This window comes from Oncorhynchus kisutch, unplaced genomic scaffold, assembly GCF_002021735.2.
Source record: "Oncorhynchus kisutch isolate 150728-3 unplaced genomic scaffold, Okis_V2 Okis06b-Okis10b_hom, whole genome shotgun sequence".
In the NCBI taxonomy this organism is placed as follows: Eukaryota; Metazoa; Chordata; class Actinopteri; order Salmoniformes; family Salmonidae; genus Oncorhynchus; species Oncorhynchus kisutch.
Window position 1 is genome coordinate 322,791 of NW_022261983.1, and position 22,333 is coordinate 345,123.

Genomic DNA, 22,333 nt, shown 5'->3' on the forward strand with positions numbered 1-22,333 from the left:
CAGTGTACAGGCTGTCGTGTTTACAGACTTCATACTGCCATTCTCAGAGATGTCCTTGGGCAGCTCACCTAACAGAGGAGGTATAGGGAGGAGGGAGGCAGGAAGAACATCCAGTGTACTGGCTGTCTTGTTCACCGCCAGTCCTGTTGGCTCCACAACGTTTCCTTAATGAATCACTTAACCAACCTTTTCATCAAAATATCTTCATCTCAGTGAAAGGATTGAATTGTTTGAATTGCGTCAACTTTTACTGGGCTTTTACTGGGCTGTGTTGTGACAAGGTAAGGGTGGTGTACAGAAGATTTGGTAAAATACCAAGTCCATAAAATGGCAAGAACAGCTCAAATAAGCAAAGAGAAACGACAGTCCCATAATTACTTTAAGACATGAATGGTTAGTCAATCTGGAAAATTTCAAGAACTTTGAAGGTTTCTTCAAGTGCAGTCGCAAAAACCATCTGGCGCTATGATGAAACTGGCTCTCATGAGGACCGCCACAGGAAAGGAAGACCCAGAGTTACCTTTGCTGCAGAGGATAAGTTCTTTGGAGTGACCAGCCTCATAAATTGCAGCCCAAAGAAATGCTTCACAGAGTTCAAGTAACAAACATCAACTGTTCAGAGGAGACTGCGTGAATCAGGCCTTCATGGTCAAATTGCTGCAAAGAAACCACTACTAAAGGACACCAATAAGAAGAAGAGACTTGCTTGGGCCAAGGAACATCAGCAATGGACATCATTTGTAAAATATGTATTTTAACTATGCAAGTCAGTTAGGAACATATTCCTATTACATTGATGGCCTACCGGGGGAACACTGGGTTAACTGCCTTGTTCAGATTGAACAAGCAAGTCTCTTGCAGATTTATTACCTTGTCCGCTCGGGGATTCAATCCAGCAACCTTCCAATTACTGGCCCAACACTCTAATCACTAGGCTACCTACCTCCTGACATTAAACCAGTGGAAATCTGTCCTTTGGTCCGATGAGTCCAAATGTGAGACTTTTGGTTAGAACCATGTGTCTTTGTGAGACGCAGAGTAGGTGAACGGATGATCTCCGCATGTGTGGTTCCCACGGTGAAGCATGGAGGAGGAGGTGTGATGGTGTGGGGGTGCTTTGCTGGTGACACTGTCAGTGATTTATTTAGAATTCAAGGCACACTTAACCAGCATGGCTACCACAGCATTCTGCAGCGATACGCCATCCCATCTGGTTTGCTCTTAGTGGGAATATCATTTGTTTTTCAGCAGGACAATGACCCTAAACACACCTCCAGACTGTGTAAGGGCAATTTGACCAAGAAGGAGAGTCATGGAGTGCTGCATCAGATTACCTGGCCTCCACAATCGCCCAACCTCAACCCAATTGAGATGGTTTGGGATGAGTTGGACCGCAGAGTGAAGGAAAAGCAGCCAACAAGTGATCAGCACATGCGGGAACTCCTTCAAGACTGTTGGGAAAGCATTCCAGGTGAAGCTGGTTGAGAGAATGCCAATAGTGTGCAAAGCTGTCATCAATGCAAAGGATGGCTACTTTGAAGAATCTCTAATATAAAATATATTTTGATTTGTTTAACACTTTTTTGTTACTACATAATTCCATATGTTTTATTTCATAGTGTTGATGTCCTCACTATTATTCTACAATGTAGAAATAGAAAAAATAAAGAAAAGCCCTTGAATGTGTAGGTGTGTACCTACTCATTCAAGGGTACTGAACTGCATGACAAAACTGAACTGCATGACAAATAGCCTGGTTCACTGTCAATAACTATGACCCAGAGTTTGTCTAATCCAGATGACATGGTCAGAATAACCTTCTGTCCCCATTAGTCGTACAGTACATGGGGCCTGACAGTGATAGTCTCACTTCTGATTACCATTCAGGAAGAGGGACAACACTTCATCATGGTGGCAGCTAATGAACCCAGTGAGACAGGGATCTGACACTTATTCCCTCTCTGTCCCCCTCTGTTTTCATAACCACTAATTGGAGCGGTCAATCACATCTGGTCTCCATGACAACCGAGGGAGAACCAATGGGATGGGTGTTGTTGAATAACCCAGATATAAATGATGAATTATACAGGGGGACTTAGACTGATAATCAGTTGAGTGTGTTTCTTTGTGTGGCTGGGTATTTGATGTGTGTCTATGAGAGATGTGAGTAGAACACAGAGAATACAATGGTAAGGAAAGATGCCAACTGTGCAGAATGTGGAATGTACTTGCGATCTCAAACATGAGTAACTTCAAGACTTTGTGACTCCTGTCCGAGTAGCAAACCTAGATAAACACACTAGATAAAAAGGAGGTTTCTTGGCTATTCTTGCAGTGTCTATTTTAGTGATGTTCAGAAGTAGAAGTGGGCCAGCCAAGACAGCCAGCCACCCACCTGTGACCTACCTGTTACCTCAAACGTATTTGCGATGTGACCCACATGTACATGTAACTGCCAAAATAAAGGAAACACCAACATAAAGTGTCTTAATAGGGTGTTGGGCCACAACGAGCCAGAACAGCTTCAATGTGCCTTAGCACAGAGTCTACACGTGTCTGGAACTCTATTGGAGGGATGCAACACCTTTTAATCCATGAGAAATTCCATATGTGTTGTTTTGTTGATGGTGGTGTTGATAAGTTTTCAATTGGGTTGATATCTGGTGACTGAGACAGTCAAGGCATATGGTTTACATCGTTTTCATGCTCATCAAACCATTCAGTGACCACTCAGGCCCTGTTGATGGAGGCATTGTCACCCCTCCTCTTGTGTTCCCTATATGGAGCACTAAATGGGATCAGCTCTCATGTGGAACAGAGAGAGAGAGAGAGAGAGAAAGAGAGAGAAAGAGAGAGAGAGAGAAAGAGAGAGAGAGAGAGAGAGAGAGACAAAGAGAGAGAGAGAGAGAGAGAGAGAGAGAACTGTCTTGATACACATAGTACATCCTAAATAGGCTACAACCTTTGACTACACAAGCATGTTTTCATAGAGACATCCCCTAAAGGGAATGTTCCAGTGGCAACAGCCCACAACTCTAATCAGTATGAGGTGTTGATGATGAATTGTATCCTAAGTGCTTTGGGTCTTCCCATTTTCAGCAGTAATCAGTGGGAAATTGGCCCAGATACTTGGCTCTCACCATTGGGGAATACTGACTAGAATAAACTGGAATGAGTTCCAATTCTCCATCAGAATCATTGGAATAGAGAAATGAGAACAGTGGAACTAGGACAGTTCCATAATTCTCTGGTTCCATGGAGAGAGAGAGAGCTTTCTGACTGTCAGCTGTAGCGAGAGGAAGACATTGTCTGTCACAACACACAACTTTTCATCCTGGCATGTATCTAGCTTTCAAATGACATGCAGATTGAATAGAGGGCCGATGGTGAAGGATTGTATGATGTGACTGGAGAGCCTATAGAAAGAGGAACTGAGTCATAGGTACGGTGGTGTGTGTGTGTGTGCGTGTGTGCGTGCGTGTGTGTGTGTGTGCGTGCGTGCGTGTGTGTGTGTGTGTGTGTGTGTGTGTACCTGCATGCATACCAGTGTGTGTATATAAGTATGTTTACGTCTATGTGTCTAATAATGTGACAGGTGAGTCAACAGGGAGAGATCGAGAAGTCTCGGAGGTTGAGGTGATTAATGTAGCGTGGTGTGTGTGAAACACCTCTACAGAGACTGACAGGGACAAGATAGATGGGTGTCAGGGTGAGAAGGAGGGCCTCCTGCAGGGGGCTCTCCTACCTAGGGATCCAGGAAGTGCAGACACAGGAGTGGTGGGACTAGGAGCTTTCTCACAGCGTGAATAGTTTAACATGATGAGGACAAATGAAAGTCAGGGACAGAAACTTTGTCTGAGTGGATGGCACCCTGTGGAGAGGAAGGTTGTCTCTTCATCCTGAGCTCAGTTTCTTTCTTTCATTGCTCCCACCCTTTCTCCCTACATTCTCTCCTACTTTCTCTCCTTTCTTTCCGCCTTCCTTCCTTCCCTCCCTCCCTCCCTCCCTCCTTCCTTCCTTCCTTCCTTCCTCCCTTACTTCCTATTTTCTTTCCATCCTACCATCCTTTATTCTTTCCATCACTCCTCCCTTATTTTAAATGAAGGGAAGAGGGCTTTTTAACTTTGTGTGCCATTTGAATGTCATTTATACACTCAACACATATTTGAATGTCATTTATACACTCAACACATATTTGAATGTCATTTATACACTCAACACATATTTGAATGTCATTTATACACTCAACATACATTTGAATGTCATTTATACACTCAACACATATTTGAATGTCATTTATACACTCAACACATATTTGAATGTCATTTATACACTCAACACATATTTGAATGTCATTTATACACTCAACACATATTTGAATGTCATTTATACACTCAACACACATTTGAATGAGCCTGTTAATCACATACACTACATACTAGCGATGGAGGGAAAAATCGATACAGTTACATATCGGAATGATTATTTTTTACAATATATAATATGGCAATGTTATTTTTACGCTGGATGACTGTACCTGCACCAACAATATGTTCTCCATCTTCTTTTCAATAGACCATTTGTTTTCAGCACTTTTATTAACATGACTGATCAAAACTCGTTTTCCACATGCCTCTTTCTGGTCCCTCTGCAGCAGATAGATGGTGAGCAATATGTTTAGACCATGGAATCGTAATAAAATCACAGTATTGAATCACAATGCATCGTGAGAAACGTGAGACACGCAATATATATCGTATCGTCACCTAAGGATAGTGTTAATATTGTATCGTGAGGTCCCTGGCTATTCCCAACCCTAATACATCAGTGGAGGCTGGTGAGGGGAGGACGGCTCATAATAATGGCTGGAATGGATTCAATGGAATGGTATCAACCACATCAACCACCTGGTTTCCATGTGGTTGATACCAGTCCATTGACTCCAATCCAGTTGTTATTATGAGCCGTCCTCCTTCAGCAGCCTCCACTGTAATACATACATGTATATATTTTCCCCATCAAATCATGGGCCACCATGACATACATTATCTTTACAAGAGAACGTGTTACCTAGAATATATTCCATTAGTGATCTTCCTAGAGAAGATTCCTGGGGATTACGGTGGAGAGACTGTATGAAGTGTCACTTGCCAGGATTAGGATGTAATCCAGAATTAATCCACGACGGAGCAATAAACCTTGAGTGTCACAGTGGCACAAGATTTAAGATGCACAGATATCAGCGCCGAGGCCAGAATGATGCATGTTGTGAATGAACATCATGTTTTCATGGGCTAGGTTTCTGTGTTGAGGTTTTATGCAGGGCACTTTATTTCCAAGTGCTGTCTTCTGGTCGCACATGATGGTCATGAATAAGCATCTGTTCTGTTTGCAGAGAGTGGCTGTCAGAGAGAAAGGGGTCGTGCTGGTGTGTGTTAAACAGTGCATTTTTCGACTCCCATTCAAGATGTGTTTTCATCTATAAACTGGATGTTGTATTGCTTTTTGAGGAATGAGGACGTGTGCTTTTCTAGAATCGTCTCCTTAATCATAGTGCCACTTGAGATCAGAGTTTTCTAAAATTGCCCCTGATTTTATAGCTGTCCCATGTGATTAGGTTTTTATACAGATGTAGGATCTTAATTTGAGCCAGTTTTCTAATCCTGCATCAACAGGAAATGTGAATTATTATGTGGATTAAATTAATGGACATTTTTGTAGGGGTTGAAACATTTTTGGGAAAATCAAATCTAAAATTTCAACGTGAAAATTGCAAACTTCAGAAGCCTTTTTAAACCTCAAATACATTACATGTTTAACATTTCCAGGAAAGTTATCCTGAAACAGGGTGATCAAATTAATACTCTCCATCTGTATGCAACACTGGTGTTTTGTGTTCTATGTTGTTTGGTTCATTCCATGTTATTATTGTTATGTGCCTCTCTATTGTTGCCTCACGTTATTCCTCTCCTCTCTTCCACAGACTCACGTCTCTCCAGCGGATCCTGCTACTTCCTATCAGATCAATCAACAAGACTTCCTGTCGGAGAGATTATGAGGAATAGCTGTTTCACTCCCCACGGCAGTCCAACAGGAAGTGAAAAGACATGGGGACTCTGCTAATCACCATGACAACCACACAGCTGTGACTGACTGTGTGAGGCCCCTCCCTCTTTTTCTACACCCAAGCTAAACCCATTCTCCCCTTTCTGAGGACAACCTAGCTACGCCAGTCCATCCCCCACGCTCTTTGTCCTTTAAACTCAACCTCGCTTTCCCTTATTTCAATCCCACATTTCCTCCATCTTAACAAAACCTCCCTCTTCATTCGTCCTCCTTCTCTTCCCTCCATCATCATGCTCAGCAGGCTTCACACTCACTCCTCCTCTTCCTCTCCATCTACCCCCACCCTCCTCATCCTTCCCTCTCTCCTCCTCTTCCTCCACCTTCCGGGCCTGGTCTGGGGGGACTGCTGGCTGATCGAGGGGGACAAGGGCTACGTGTGGCTAGCCATCTGCAGCCAGAACCAGCCTCCATATGAGACCATCCCCCAGCACATCAATAACACGGTCCATGACCTGAGGCTCAACGAGAACAAGCTCAAAATGATCCCCTACACCTCCATGTACCGCTTCACCAACCTCACGGACCTCAACCTCACCAAGAACGAGATCTCCTACATCGAGGACGGGGCCTTCGCTCAACAGGCCAACCTACAGGTACACTGGGTGGTGGGTTGATTGATTTCATCTTAACGTAATCCTTTCTGGTTCTCTCCTAGGTTCTCCAGCTGGGCTACAACAAACTGACCAACCTGACAGAAGCCATGATGAGGGGCCTGGGCCGGCTGCAGTGCCTCTTCCTCCAGCACAACCTCATTGAGGTGTGACATTGGTCGATTTTTGTTTAGTTTTTAAATATTTCAATTCTACTATTTGCTAAAGATAAGTTGATATTATTCTGTATGTACGATATGATTCCGATTTTTTTTTAATATATTGCTTTCTGTCTCTGTATGTTCTCATCAAGGTCATTGGCAATAATGCATTGGATGAGTGCCTCAGTCTCAACAGCATTGACCTGTCGTCCAATAAGCTGGCCCGCCTCGACCCCTCCACCTTTACCATTTTGAATCGCCTCATGGTGTGTGAGCTGGCTGGGAACCCCTTCCATTGTGGCTGTGACTTGTACAACTTCCTCACCTGGCTGGAGGCCTTCAATAACGTCACACACACCTACGACCGGCTCCAGTGCGAGACCCCCAGGGAGATGTTTGGCTACCCACTCCTGAGTCCCATCGCGTCCGGCCACGCCGGGCACAACGCTCGGACGATTCTGTCCTCTGTCTGCCGGGATGGGGTCTTCATCCCCGGGATGACGTCTCTCCCGCCAGACTCAGATTCCTCCGGAATGGGCCCGGACATGTTTGACCGCGTGGGTCCGTACCACCAACCCACCACCTCGTCTTCCTCCACGGAGCACAGCTTCAGCCCCAGCATCAAGCTCCACCACGTGTCCCTCTTCACGGCCTCTATCATGGTCCAGATCCCCAGACCTTACAGCAAGATGTACATCCTGGTGCAGTACAATAACACCTTTGTCTCTGATGTCATGAACCTGAAGCTCAAGAAGGAGATGATCACACTGAACAAGCTCAAGCCACACACCAACTATACCTTCTGCGTGGCTTCCATCAGGACCTCCCAGCGCTACAACCACACCTGTCTCCAGTTCTCCACCCGAGCCCAGAACCCCGACGACATGCCGCCAACACCTTCCACCACCACCCACTACATAATGACCATCGTGGGCTGCCTCATCGGGATGCTCTGCATCCTGGGCCTCATCTACTATTGTCTGAGGAAGAAGAGGAGGCATGAGGAGAAGCAAAAGTCCATCTGTGTGAAGAAAACGATTCTAGAAATGAGGTATGGCCCGGAGGTGGCGGCGGCCGTGGGGAACGACCCGTCTGCGGTGCAGAAGCTCCAGGAGCAGGCCCAGGGTCAGGGCCACCACCAGTACCAGCACCACACGCACGGGGGCAAGCTACCAATGTCTGCCTCCTCCTCGGGCATGCTTCACTCCGCCAACACCTCTTCATCCAGACTCTCCTCCATCCCTCAGGATAAGATGCCCACCGCCTTCTCTGAGGCCATGCTGACCAGCAAAGGCAACTACATGGATGTGAGGACGGAGGGGGTGATGAGAGATGGAGGGATGGGAGGAGGACAGGGAGGGATGAAGGATGAGGATCTAAGAGAAGAGGACGGGACGGACGTGGGGGAGGATTCAGACGATGACGGGCGAGGCTCGGCCTCGGAGATCTCCACCATCGCCATGGAGGTGGATAAGGTCAACCAGATCATCAATAACTGCATCGACGCCCTGAAGCTGGACTCTGTCATGGCCGCCTCCTCCACTGCCTCTTCCACCACCACCACCTCCTACCCCACCTCCCCTCCACCCACTTGCACCTCCTCCTTGACCCGTGGCCTCATCCCTCTTTCCCCCGGCATCACTGAGACCTGCCCGGGCCTGCCCTCCCCTACCACCAAGATCCCTCCTCCACCGCCACTCCCCTTCTCCGTCCCTCTCTCGGAGCGTCCGGGGATCAGTGGCGGGGGGTTTGTGTCGCCGCCCTACCGGCCGCCTCCCCCTGCGTCCGCTGTGCGCCCCGTCGTGAGGCAGATGAGCGCTGACGCTGCGGTGGTGATCAGTGCCGTGAAGAAGCAGTGCAGCACCTCGTCCTGCAACTCCATGGGACGTGACCGGGAACGAGGGACCGGAGGAGGAGGCCGGGTCTACAGCCTGGACATCCACGAGCCCCGCAGCCCGGACCCCTGCCAGCAGTACCCAGGAGAGAGAGGCAGCCCCGCGGGGTGTGGAGAGCCCCTGGAGCGGCTGCCTCTGGTGGGGAGCGGCGGGGGAGGAGGTGGGGGTGGTGGGTGTGGTAGTGGAGGTGGTGGTGGTGTTGATGGTATTACCAACCAGCATCACCAGCACCAGCAGCAGCAGCAGCAGCAGGGACAGGAACAGCAGGAGGACTACCACTGCTCAGAGCACCGCCACTCCGTCCCAGCTCTGTACTACGAGGGCTCCCACCAGGGCTCGCCGCACCAGAGGGCCTCCTTCCTCAAGCCCCTGACCCGCTCCCGCCGTGACGCCGCCTCCTACTCGCAGCTCTCGCCCTCCCGCCACCAAAACTACTCTGGGTACTCCTCCAGCCCTGAGTATTCCTCGGAGAGCTCTCTGAGGATCTGGGAGAGGTTCCGGCCCTACAGGAAGGGCCAGAGGGATGAGTCATGCTACGTCACGGCCGGGAACGCCTTAAGGAAGAAGGTGCAGTTTGCCAAAGGGGAGGACCTCCACGACATCCTCGACTACTGGAAGGGCGTGTCAGCCCAGCAGAAGCTGTGAAAGGAAGACAGGAAGTGAGAGTGAGACATTGTGGGAAATTGAGTTTTGAGTAATGGGTCTTTTGTTGATCCCGGTGAACTACCAATTTGAGATACCAGCCGAAAGAAAAGGGAGAAAATGAAATGAATGAGGGTGGTGAAAGAGTTAAGTTGAGTCTGACTCATTTACAGTAGGTTTCATTGATCCATGTCAAAACATGTTATCATCAGCAGGACCAGAGCTGAGAGAGATGACAGTACAGCAGGGTCATTGTGGACTGTAGGACTACTTCTGGAACCTGCTCATCATCTTTACAGTTATAATTAGAGACAGGGAGCCCAGGCCAACCATCCAATCAGTATTCAGTGAACACTTCATGTGGAATTCACCTGTTGGAGTGTCATTCTCTGTGCCACACTTTCATCTGTGTGTAGAGACGGGAAATCAGATGACGTAACGCCTGTTTGTGTCTGCATTGAGTATGCGTGTGTCATGGAGTGTACTGTATGTGTGTGTGTCAGTGTTTTTGTGTGTGTGTGTGTATGAGTCAGTCTAAACTCCTACACATGTTTTTGGGCGCATGTAGGGCGCGGAGATAATGTCTGTGTTGGTGAGACAGAAACACAGTGAGATAATATACCCAGAGAGAGTGAGAGAAATAGAGAGAGAGAGAGAGAGAGAGAGAGAGAGAGAATGAGAGAGAGAATGAGAGAGAGAGAGAATGAGAGAGAGAGAGAATGAGAGAGAGAGAGAGAGAGAGAGAGAGAGAGAGAGCGAGAGAGAGAGAGAGAGAGAGAGAGAGAGAGCAATACAAAGGGGGAAAACATGGTGATTGTGAACAGAGCTGTCAAGCAGTCTCTCCCTCCTATCCCTCAGATCATCCATGCTATTGGATGGTGCACAAACATTTGCATTTCAATAGTGGCTGTCACAGTCACAGCAAGCTGGGAGGAATAAAAAGGAAAAACTGAAAACACTCAGGGAGGCTTTACGGTGTGAGGATGCAGGCTTTTGTTGTGTCTCAAATGCCACCCTATTCCCTAAACAGTGCACTACTTTTGACCAGGGCCTATGGGGAATAGGCTGCCCTTTGTGACACAGACTTTGGGTCTTCAGTCAGCCATAGCACAGGACGAGCCAACCAGGCAGGCAGGGTGATACAGGCCAGACGTAACCTCCTGTGAAGATAGGGAATTGACACAGCAGTGTAAAACAGTAGCCCCTGGAGCAGAGACATGTCGCTAGGAGCTCCAGGGAGGAGGATCAGGTATCTGGTCCTACATGTTGATCTATGATCAGACATTTAACCTGGACCGTGGGAATGGGACTCAGATTGTGAACAGTTGTATTGTTGTTATCTGTGTCTTGGGTAGCGGTCGCTGTGACTTACTAGGTTCTGTAGACAGATACAGAGAGAGATGGAGAGACCGTAAAACACAGAGATAAGAAAAGAGAGTAAGAAAAGAGAAGGGAGAGAGATACATTCTGCGTATTGTGCATATTCATGTCAGCAGATTAATGTGGGTCAACAGAGCTAAAATACAGACAATGTGCATCATTTGATGTGAGCACTTTGTGTGCTGCTGGCAATCCTTTTGTCGAGATGAATGTGGCTTAAAACGTCCACGTTTAATAATGTGATCAAAAATGGATCGTGGTCTTTAACTGGTGACCCACTTCACACAGGTTCACCCACACAGTTCCCCTGTACAGCAGTTCTAGCTCAAGAGAATAATACCCCTCTTATTTCATGACAACTGAAGGAGGGGCGGAGTAAGGAGGTACACCTTTAATTAACACCAACACCTCTTTCTGGATATTAACACCATGATTGTCCACTTTAATTAGACACACTAATTAGCAATTAAACAAGACTGTGTCATGGGGAGGTTGTGTACGTGTGTGTGTGTGCACGCACGCTGGTGTGTGTGTGTGTGTATAGGGTCGGTCAATATGCAGCGGTGGGTTGTGTGTAGAGTGCTTAAGCTAATTGAATTAGATCTGCCTGCCTGGCTCGAGAGTTGATTAGGAGTCTGTGAGATTGGAATATTGACAGGCAACTGTGGAGAAATGCATAAACAAGGAGAGAACAGCTCATATCCACCTACACACAGACACACACACAGAGAGAGAGAGAGAGATAGAGAGGGTACATTCACCTAGTCCACTTTAATGCATGACCCAGCTGTTAACCTTTTCAGTAGAGTGACCTGTGTGTATTAATCCTATAGGAGGCAGTCTGTCATTGTAACAGCTGGCTGCGTATGAAGGACCAGTGTTGGGGAGTAGTGAACTACATGTAGTCCAACTAGTAATGTAACTACATTTTGCAGTAACTTGATGGTAGCTGAGTTAAATTACAATCTTAGTTGTGTTTTCAGAAGTTCTTTACTTTTCCGAGGTCTGGCTAGCTACTGGAACTACACACGACTTTTTTTGTGTGCAAAAAGTAGGAAAAAAAACGATATGGCATCAGACCTGCCTAATTCTCACTTGAGACATAGTTTTTGTGTTTAATAGGATAAATTACACATTCTGTTAACATCTAACTACAGAGCGATCTGTTCTTGCTATTTGTATTCTATGACATTTCAAATGTACATATCATTTTTCATGGAGTAGTTTTTCATTCAGGGAGGAGGATCAGGTATCTGGTCCTACATGCATTTTTCATGCAGTGAACTGCTTTTTAAAAGTCACTTTAGTTCAGTAAACTATAAACTCTTTCTTAAGGGCAGCTTTAGTGTAGTTTAACTTCTTCCAGTGTGCAGTAATTGGTAGCTTGGAAATCTATATTTTCAGAGCAGCTTCCCCAACACTGTCAAGAACACACTGACAGGTTGGAGTCACCTCTCTAGAGAAATGGGAAACAGGGGATATCCTGTGCTGAAGTCTCCCAGGTTAGATGGACCGATATGATTTACTATGACTTTACATACAGCATTTTAGTGCATTGAATGAACTCTCCAGAGGTGATGCATTTGATTTAAAATAGGGGTCAATAGGGTACGTTTCTATCAATAGCAACAGTGTTGTAGTGTGATGTAAGGTGGTAGCCAAGGAGATACTTTTCATAAGGATAAAATGTTCCGAAAGTGAATTTCAGCCTCCCTCTCTCTCTTTCTCTTTCTTTCGCTTTTTCACCCTCTGTGTCCTCTTGTATGAGTGTTCACTGTTCCACACACACACACACACACACACACACACACACACACACACACACACACACACACACACACACACACACACACACACACACACACACACACACGCCCCTAAGCGCCTGGGCCTAATGGGAATGTGGCGTCAGTGGTGTGTAGCGATTGAACACGACATCTCTGCATGGGCTTCAGCAGAATAACACCTGTCCCCCTTTATCCAAGGAGAAAAGCTGGAAATTCCCTTCCTCTGAGAGTTGGATTGTATTAGCTCTCCTCCTGCACAAGATTTGTTTCACTCCCTCCTTTTCCACTTTCTCTTCCTTTTTCTTTTTTTCACAAATATTTGATCTTGTTTCACCTGCGCTTGTTTGTGATGAAATGATGCATGTTGAATACAAACCAGTCTGTGGGTGAGAGTGGTTAAAATGAGTAAATGTTATATAAATGTTACCTGGATGTTACAAGGGGTGTTTTTTTTTCGGTTCCCTCAGCTCTCTCTGTTTGAAGTAGTGTTGGGTTATGATTGGTTTATCCTGCGAGACTGATCCGAGGTCAAAGGTCATATTCCATGCAGATCCATAGTGCTGCCATTTTGGTTTTCCATTGGAACCAACAAGGTCCTGGAAGGAAAGAGTCACAATGCCAGCTCTCTCAGTGAAAGAGATGAGAGGAAATCTCACTGGATTTACACAACTCTTTCCAGACTCTCCAGTCTTCCTGAAGGAAACAGCTACAACAAACAAACAATTATGTGGATTTAAAGGTACGATACCCACTGATCTCCTCTCTCAGAGACACTACACCTGAAAACTGTACACAGGAACTGCTATGCTACCGGAGGCTAACTGTGACTGACTCTGTCCTTCACCATTCACACACAGAGGGATTCTCAAGGAACCTGGCGAGAACGTTTAAAAACACACGATCGGATAGGTGACTTTTTTGTAATTTTGGCTCCAAATCCCTGAACTCCTAATGTAAGTTTACAGACATTGACACGTGTGAGAAAGTGTCCTGCCCCTTCAAAAAGACTCAGATGGTTGACAGGATGTCCATCTGTACAAACCAGAGCCCATACATACAACCATTACAACTGCCACCATTTTGAGTGTGTTTGAAGTACAATGTAACAAAAAAATATGTTTGGTTTGGTTGTTTCATACTACAGTTTCATACGTTTCAGATGTTTTTATGACTCAATTTGCCATTGGTTTGTTTTCTATTCTAAATTGTCAACTGTTTGACTCAATTTGCCATTGATTAGTTATTCTATCTAAATAGGATGTATGAATCCCTAGGAGGAGTAAGACTGAAGCTCATTCAAGTGCTCTCCTGCTCAAGGACCTGCCTCGATCATCACACATCGTTTCCACAACATTCCCAGAGTGCTTCTGTCACGTCATAGCAACATTTGCCCATTTGTAAAATGGTCCTTTAGCCAAAGACAGTGGCAATTATATTTGTATTTTGTAATAATAAAAAATAACCCCGTGGGGGCTCTTCTCTCGGCTTGCTTGCACTACGTTCTTTTTACGAGAGCTCTTGTAATGATTTTACTCTCATGTAGCCTATGCCTCCCAATCCGTCATTTCAAAGCTATTTTGATCAAATTCTTTCAACTCTGCACTGGACATACCAAGGGGGGTCTTGGGTCAAAACTAGTGCACTACATTGTGAATAAGATGCACAATATAGTGAATAGGTCGCCATTTGAGACAACCAGATATACTAATCTCCCTCCACTAGGTTGTCAGGAATGGTCAAAGTTTTCCATTCTAAAATAACTTCTGTTGTCTGTTTAAATAATACATGGTTTCCCTGCTAACTCCCAGCAAACGGTGTAATGGTTGCGGTTTAGACGAGCTGTTGTGTTAAGTGGCCTTTGTTATGGGATATTTAGCAGAACAGAGCTGTGTTTGGGGGCGTATTGGGGCGTAGAGGTTGGGAACACCAGGGGTTAGGCTGGATGCTGGATATAGAACACGGAAGACTGTATTCTATAGCACTGACCTCACGTAGTTAAGAGTACATTGGTGACCTACATGGAGCCTTTGGGCTTGGTTAGTTTTCCAGACCAGGTTGGAGTGTATACCTTGTACCCAGTGCACTGTACCTGGGGGGACTCGGTGCTCCACAACAATTCAAAAAAGCATGGCATCCCCTCTTGGGCGCCCCAATAAGCATTAAACATATAAACATTGATTGGATCCACAATTTCTATAGTACTCACAAGAGTCACTGCCTAAAAACAATGAGTCTGAAGCCTAATCTCAGTTAGCTACTGTATTCCTCCATCTTTGTTGTTGAGTCCTCGTTGCCTCAGCAGAGCCCTGGCTTTTAACAGTGTTATATTCTAATTCTGTTAGGGTTGGGTCTATCTATCTTAGCTCTCTGTGTGAAAGATCACACTATGTACATAGAGTTGGTAATACCTACTTATCCCCCTTTATACTCTCCATGAGGCCCTGTTTCTGACATCTAAAGCCCCCCTGGAGACAGAGTCTGCCCCCTTGGAGACGGAGTCTACGTCCCAAATGGCACCCTATTCCCTATATCGTGCACTACTTTTGACCAGGTTTCATAGGGCTCTTGTCAAAAGTAGTGCACTATGTAGGGGAAATGTTGCCATTTGGGATGCAGACAGACAGACAGACAGACAGATATCAACAGCTATTCAGGCGGTCATGACATCAATGCTTTATGTTGGATGCTATGCTTCATGACATGGTGGAACAGTGTGAGTATTTGAAGAGTTTCCCATCTCTCAGAGAATGGGTTGAAAGGCTCAGTGATGTCTCTAGTTGTGCCCCAGCGGCCCTCTCTCTTCACACGGATGGACTGTGTGCAGACTACAGATGGACTGTGTGTGCAGACTACAGATGGACTGTGTGTGCAGACTGCAGATGGACTGTGTGTGCAGACTGCAGATGGACTGTGTGTGCAGACTGCAGATGGACTGTGTGTGCAGACTGTAGATGGACTGTGTGTGTAGACTACAGATGGACTGTGTGTGCAGACTGTAGATGGACTGTGTGTGTAGACTACAGACAACAGATAGTGAAGATAAGTCCATGGCTCTCTAATCGTGCTGTTGACTTTGATCAGTGATCGCCTACCCCAACGCTGTATGGAACAGAAGGCTACTGAGCTGTGGCTGTAGTGGAGCAGAAAGGAAGGGGGAAAGAGAGAGAGACGGGTTGTAGCAGACACTGACTATATAGATGCTGCATAGAAGAAAAGGAAAGAGCAAAAGAGGGATGACAGAAAGAGAGGGCAGAGGCTAGTGACAGGCTGTATGGAAGGAAAGAGCAAGAGGGATGGACAGAAAGAGAGGGCAGAGGCTAGTGACAGGCTGTATGGAAGGAAAGAGCAAGAGGGATAGACAGAAAGAGAGGGCAGAGGCTAGTGACAGGCTGTATGGAAGGAAAGAGCAAGAGGGATAGACAGAAAGAGAGGGCAGAGGCTAGTGACAGGCTAGCTGTATGGAAGGAAAGAGCAAGAGGGATGGACAGAAAGAGAGGGCAGAGGCTAGTGACAGGCTGTATGGAAGGAAAGAGCAAGAGGGATAGACAGAAAGAGAGGGCAGAGGCTAGTGACAGGCTGTATGGAAGGAAAGAGCAAAAGAGGGATGACAGAAAGAGAGGGCAGAGGCTAGTGACAGGCTGTATGGAAGGAAAGAGCAAGAGGGATGGACAGAAAGAGAGGGCAGAGGCTAGTGACAGGCTGTATGGAAGGAAAGAGCAAGAGGGATAGACAGAAAGAGAGGGCAGAGGCTAGTGACAGGCTAGCTGTATGGAAGGAAAGAGCAAGAGGGATAGACAGAAAGAGAGGGCAGAGGCTAGTGACAGGCTAGCTGTATGGAAGGAAAGAGCAAGAGGGATAGACAGAAAGAGAGGGCAGAGGCTAGTGACAGGCTAGCTGTATGGAAGGAAAGAGCAAGAGGGATAGACAGAAAGAGAGGGCAGAGGCTAGGGACAGGCTAGCTGTATGGAAGGAAAGAGCAAGAGGGATAGACAGAAAGAGAGGGCACAGGCTAGCTGTATGGAAGGAAAGGAAGCTATCTGAGGAGAAAGAGACAGAGGAGAGAAGTGAGAAGGATGACAAAAAGAAAGACTAACAGCAGAGCTGGAACGTATCGATGGAAAAGAAGCTATAGGAAGCTAAGAGACAATTTATTCTTGATCTGAAAATGTGGCCGGAGGCTCCATATGGAGGGTGTGACACAATGACAGAGTCTTCAGAGGAATGCAGAGGCCAAATTGAGCTCTGTACCGTATCGCCGTGTGCCTCTCAAATTTTTTGTAAGAATGCAGAGGGCTCAGTATAGCTCCGCATTGACATGATTGGTTGACGGTAGGTGAGGGCAAGAGGTCCTGTATAAACACATACTCACTTCTTTGGCAACTTCCTTCACAACAGCTCTGAGCTGCTCCGCAAAGTGCAAGAAGTACAAATGTCCTGACTTCTGCAGAGGCCATATCACCGTAAATGCTGCACGGCCGATATAGACTGGGGATTGACCGTGCATCGCCTTTTAAGTGACAGAAAAGAAGCTGTAGCGAGAACATGGTGGGACATTAATCGTTGTCAGTTTGCAGCCACATTACAAAAAGCAGAAAGTGGATTACTTTTCCATGGAATTTTTCTCCACCTCTTTCTAAGCTCTTTATCTCTCTCCAAGCATTAGGACCTCTAACTGCTATAACAATGGACCAGAGAGGCAGGAGGACAGCAGCTTTATGGCTGAAAATGGGGTTTCATTTCACATATTATAGATAAATCAGGGGTTACAGATATAAGATCTTAATTTGATCACTCTTTTGTTACTGAGAATTTCAGATCAGCTTTGTGATGTACATAAATTCACTGAAAACCCACACTAACATATGGTTATATTAACAGTATTGTACTTTTCATGTAGCCTACTTTTGGACAACTAACAGCCTAACCACCGATCAAGGAACGTTCTGGACTAAATGTTCAAATCCTGTTGCTGCAGGATTATTTTTGCTGTGACAATATAGGTCAAATGAAGATCCTGTATATCTTGGTCCAACTCATTTAGAAGCTACAACTATTGAAACAGTACTAATGTTCACCCATAGTTTATTACTTTGAATTACTGTCTAATGGAACTTTCAATGGATTCAAATACATTTTATTTTATGAATGATCATTGACTGATATCGAAAAGTGAAATTTGAAAGCAGAAAATATAAAGCCTTTGATAAACAGCACCATTTTGCTAGTTTATAGTCATTACAACTCAGTTCACATGCAGTTGAAAAGACTTTTTTGACCCACTACATGAATATTTCAGTCACTCAGTTTCCACTTGTAGTTTAAGAGGCAATGTTTTCGCGTACAGTTGTTACTGCACTTAAATGTGAAGTATGGATGATTGTGCTTGTTTGGGCTTCAAAGTATTTTACTCTGAGTTTAATATACGTTTAGTGTGTACCTCTCTCAATGTGAGGACAGTCCTATGGCTGGGGGCTGGGAGTGTATTGAGGGGATAAGAGGAAGCCTGGTTGGCAGCCAGCTTGCAGCCCTCCAGGCCTCTTGCTAGTCCACTCACTCCTTTTCTCAGGCTATACTCATCTGTTTATCGGCCTGAGAGACAGTGTTCAGACCGTAGAGTGAAGTGACAGGTTGGCGAGAAAGAGATGAAGAGAGGAGAGGTAAAGAGAGAGGTGGGGAGAGAGAGCCGAAGCAGTATGATTAAACAGGAGTGAGCCATGTCCTGAACAGCAGGTAATAACGGGATCTTCAGAGGGGGAGAGATGGAAAGAAGGATTTCCAGAAACAAGTACTCTCTAGAGGGGAGATGATCCCAGGGCCTCAGCATGAAGCTTCTAACACCTTTTATCAGGAATCTGTCAACAGACTGCTTACATGGACCAACAGGATACTGAACACACACACACACACACAGAGAGAGAGAGCGTGGGAAGAGGACAGCGCTACAGAACCGAGGCTACTCAGAATCATTGGCACGCCTCTCTGGTATAGAACAGGTCTGAGAACAGATTGTAAAATCCTGCTCATGTTCCCACTAGCTTTCTCCTATCTACTCCATCATAATTATCCTCAAACAATAGCAGGCCTCATTTCAGCCTTATCTCAGCCTGGGCTCCATTGTTAACCATGACACTGGCTCCCCTGAGGTCCAACTGAGGATCTTTAGGTCATCAGCATAATGGATGAAGTCACTGTTATTCTAGCCAGCCTAAAGAGTTAAATGGTTTTGTTATCATGATAGGGTTAATTCCAACATTAGTCCATGATGGGGAATAATCCATTTCATTTGTTCAAGGGTGTGCCTTGGAGTACAGTACTACTACTTCATGAAATGTCCATTTTGCAAGGCAACAACCGACACTCTCTTTTCTTACATGTGTCCTTTAAAGGAAAACCATCCCTCTCACTCTGCCTTTCAGGCTGAATGTCTTCAGTACAAACTGAACAAACTGAGCTTCATCTGTTTGTGTCTGACACGTGTGGTTGCTAAGACGTCTGTAGTTGGACAACTTGTATAGGAGCAACAACCACACTAGCACTGTTTCTGCCTCCACAGTGCTATTCTGAGCTACAGTATCGCTCACATGGCTGTGTGGGAGTCTTTGTAGGCTGGGCGTCTTCATACTGAGAGTTGGGCTTTGTTCAGTTGGATAATTATGTTATCCTTTTGGAAGTAGCATTGCTTGTGGGATAAGGGGAACAGAGAATGAATATGGATTCGGTTTTGATTTTGGCATTGTTCCTTGTTTGAAAGGGGATATTAATGAAGCAAGATCGATAAGAACGATAACTCTGTTAAAAGTTCAGAAAGATCTTTCTTGGCAAAGTTTTGCGGATGCTTGATTAGTTTGTCCATCCTGCCGTGTGTCAAATAAAAGACCGAAGTCCTTGACAAGTGAGAGTCAGGAGTTCACACTAACTGTCTGAGCAACAATTATCACAACCGGGATTTGATTCAATGTCAAATATGTTTATGATTATGTTCTTCTTTACTATCGGTCTGGTTGGCCACCCAATTACACTGTTTATACTTTGTAGCCCCTGAGGGGAGGCATGCTAGGCCTCAGCCAAGAGGTCTGAATCTATATGGCACAGAGGTTAGTGTACATGCCCTACACTCCAGGGTTGCTGGTTCAGATCCATGAGCAGGAGAGCACTACACAGAGCTTTTATACCTGTCCCAAATCAAGGCTCAGGAATGTCCAAGACCGTTATCTTGTATCATTTATTATGACGATAGCATAAACAATTTTGTTTTCTCCATGTGCACATATATATACAATTTTTCCTAAGGTTTGGTTCCCAAAGAGAAGGTATGGATTTAAAAGAATCTGTGAAATATCTGTGAATTTTGTACTGACTGTAAAAAAAGAAAAGAAAAAAAGTTGATTGTTTGGCTTTTTGTCTACTGAGCTTGATCTGTCTGCGTGTTTCTTCTGGGTGGGTTGGGGCTTCGGGATCTAGGGACGACAGTTGGAAGTACTTGATTATCTATGTCCTAAAGAGGTTAAAGAATAGAGAAGTTTAACAAGTGAAATTTAAAAAAGAAACAAAGTTATATTTGCATGATTTCCTGTATTTTTCAAGAGAAGAAATATATTGTTGTGTTTAACGAGTGGATGTATGTTGAAAACAAACAGAACTGTAGGGACTGAAATACAGTATGTGTCAAACTCATTTCTAAGATTTAGGATCATTTTAAGGTTGACTTTCTTTTTAAATCTCTCTAATGTTGAATAGTTGCATTCATCTTTATCTGGTTTTCTGTTTTTCAGTTTCAGCCTAATAATGTATTTCTACTGTCTGTAGTTAGCGTTGCTATATTTCTCCTATTGTTTCTGGCGGGTTGAGTTGTGTGCTGTGGAAAAAACCTTCAGGCCTGTGGGTTGTTTCCATCCATTTGTTTGGAAAGCTGGAGGGATCTGTCCTTCTCTCTATGACACTGATTATTCTCTCCAATGGACAACAGTAACTCCATCCTCCTGGCGTCAAGCACACACACTGGTTCTGTTGTGATTATCTATGAACACAGTAGCAAGGTGTATGCTTGAGTGAGGGTGTGTTTACTAAGGAGACGCAAGCGTGTGCACACACCACACACACAAACACACACACATACACACACATACAGTACCCTCTGCACATGAGAAGGGTTAAGCAGACCATTGAACCATTAGGGTCCTATTAGGGTATTAGTCTGTCTGCTCATTCATCCATTATGAGTGATGGGGGATCAATACAGTGTCCTCTCCCCTGCCACTCACCCCGCGCCCTGCTAGCTCAGCTATTAGATCTATAGGCATGTTCTACATGCAGGCTCAATATGCTAAGTTGATCTCTTCCCATGGTCATGGCTACAGGTAAATGGAACCACAGGGAGTAGTCCTCGAGCTGATCCTGAGTCTGTCGTTAGTGGTGTGAGTAGCCGGAGCAGAGGGAGTTGAGTGCATTTCATTTCTTGGCCGTGAGTCAATGACGTGTTCGCTGGTCCAGCTCCCCATTATCTCCTCACTGTGACAGCAGGCCATAACTCACACATGTTTACATTTCTACACAGTGCATCTATCTATAAGGGTGAACCCGTGCCAAAAACATAAGAGGCTGTCCCGCATCAATTACACAGACAAATGAAACGAATTAACCTCTTGACTGGGTGTTTACTAGCTCAGCAGAAGAGCTATTTCAGGCCCGGTGGCCATTTTGTTTGACTGTTTTGTTGTTTTATTAGTGTGCAGGTTTCTTCTTTTTTCTCATCTAGTTTTATAAGTTGAAATGAATCACTACGCCAATCAGATCGGTAAATAGTCCATTAGCGCCGGTGGCTAATCTCTGATGTCCACAGTAACCGCTCCTGCAGCTCCGGTGGAGAAACCCTGTTTTGTTTGCTGGCTGGGCACATTAAACAGTAGCAGCAGAGCTGGCAGTATTCCGATCGATGCTAATGCTCTCTGTGCTCATAAACACCAGGTTGGCTGGTTGGCATTCCGAACACATAATCTGATACAGCGGTATGCCTGATGCCAGCAGGATATGATAGGATAGTTCTTGGCAGAGGGATAAGCTCAGTGGCTTCGGAACACAGGCAGCTCTCCTCGGATATAGGGCCAGGCAGGAGCACCATTCTCACCTCATTCAGGAAATTAAATGTCCGGGATCGATCAGAGCGCTGGATGGAGATGCTCCAGGTCTTTAACGGGCACAATGGGGTGGTTAGACAGATGAGCCAATCACAGCCTAGCTCTCTCTGAGCACTCTTACAGTGGAGACCAGCTCCTGATAGAAACACTGCAGGTAGAAATGTATTGAAAAGAATGGAACACAGCTTTCTATGGTGTCCCATTCTATGCAATTAGGTTCCTATGAACAACGCTGTGAATGTTTCTCCCCGTCCACTAAGCCCATGCCTGATGTGTTATTCAGTTCTGATTGGTCGCTCTTTCTATCTCTTTACTAATTCTCGTTTTTTATGAAGGTTCTTTCCATAGCAACCCAAACATTATCAACAAGACATTATGTACTCTGAGTACTGACTATGTGTGCTGGGTCTTAAAGCTGTCTTCTTCTTCTATTACTTAACATGGTTTAACATCTCGTGGTCTAACAGGTCATCATGGTTGAAGTGATCAGGGTTTAGGGTCATTTGGGTCATTGTATTCCAATGGAGAAATTCCAAATTCAACCCTACAGAAAGAAATTGAACATGGACTTTCTCCATAGGAAAACAATACAAATCCTGTACTTCAGATGGAACTGCC

General features: G+C 45.3%; 1 protein-coding gene across 1 annotated transcript in view; it reads left to right on the top strand.

Annotated features, from left to right (window-relative positions):
* The window catches only part of elfn2b (extracellular leucine-rich repeat and fibronectin type III domain containing 2b), a 157,023-nt gene that overhangs the window by 134,403 nt on the left and 287 nt on the right, over window positions 1–22,333 (top strand). Inside the window, exons 3-5 of the mRNA XM_031814054.1 lie at window positions 5,984–6,719; window positions 6,782–6,883; window positions 7,030–22,333. The exon at window positions 7,030–22,333 is cut by the window's right edge and continues 287 nt beyond it. Coding sequence (XP_031669914.1) covers window positions 6,357–6,719; window positions 6,782–6,883; window positions 7,030–9,417 — 2,853 coding nt within the window. The 5' untranslated portion in view covers window positions 5,984–6,356 and the 3' untranslated portion in view covers window positions 9,418–22,333. The remainder of the gene's footprint in view (window positions 1–5,983; window positions 6,720–6,781; window positions 6,884–7,029) is intronic.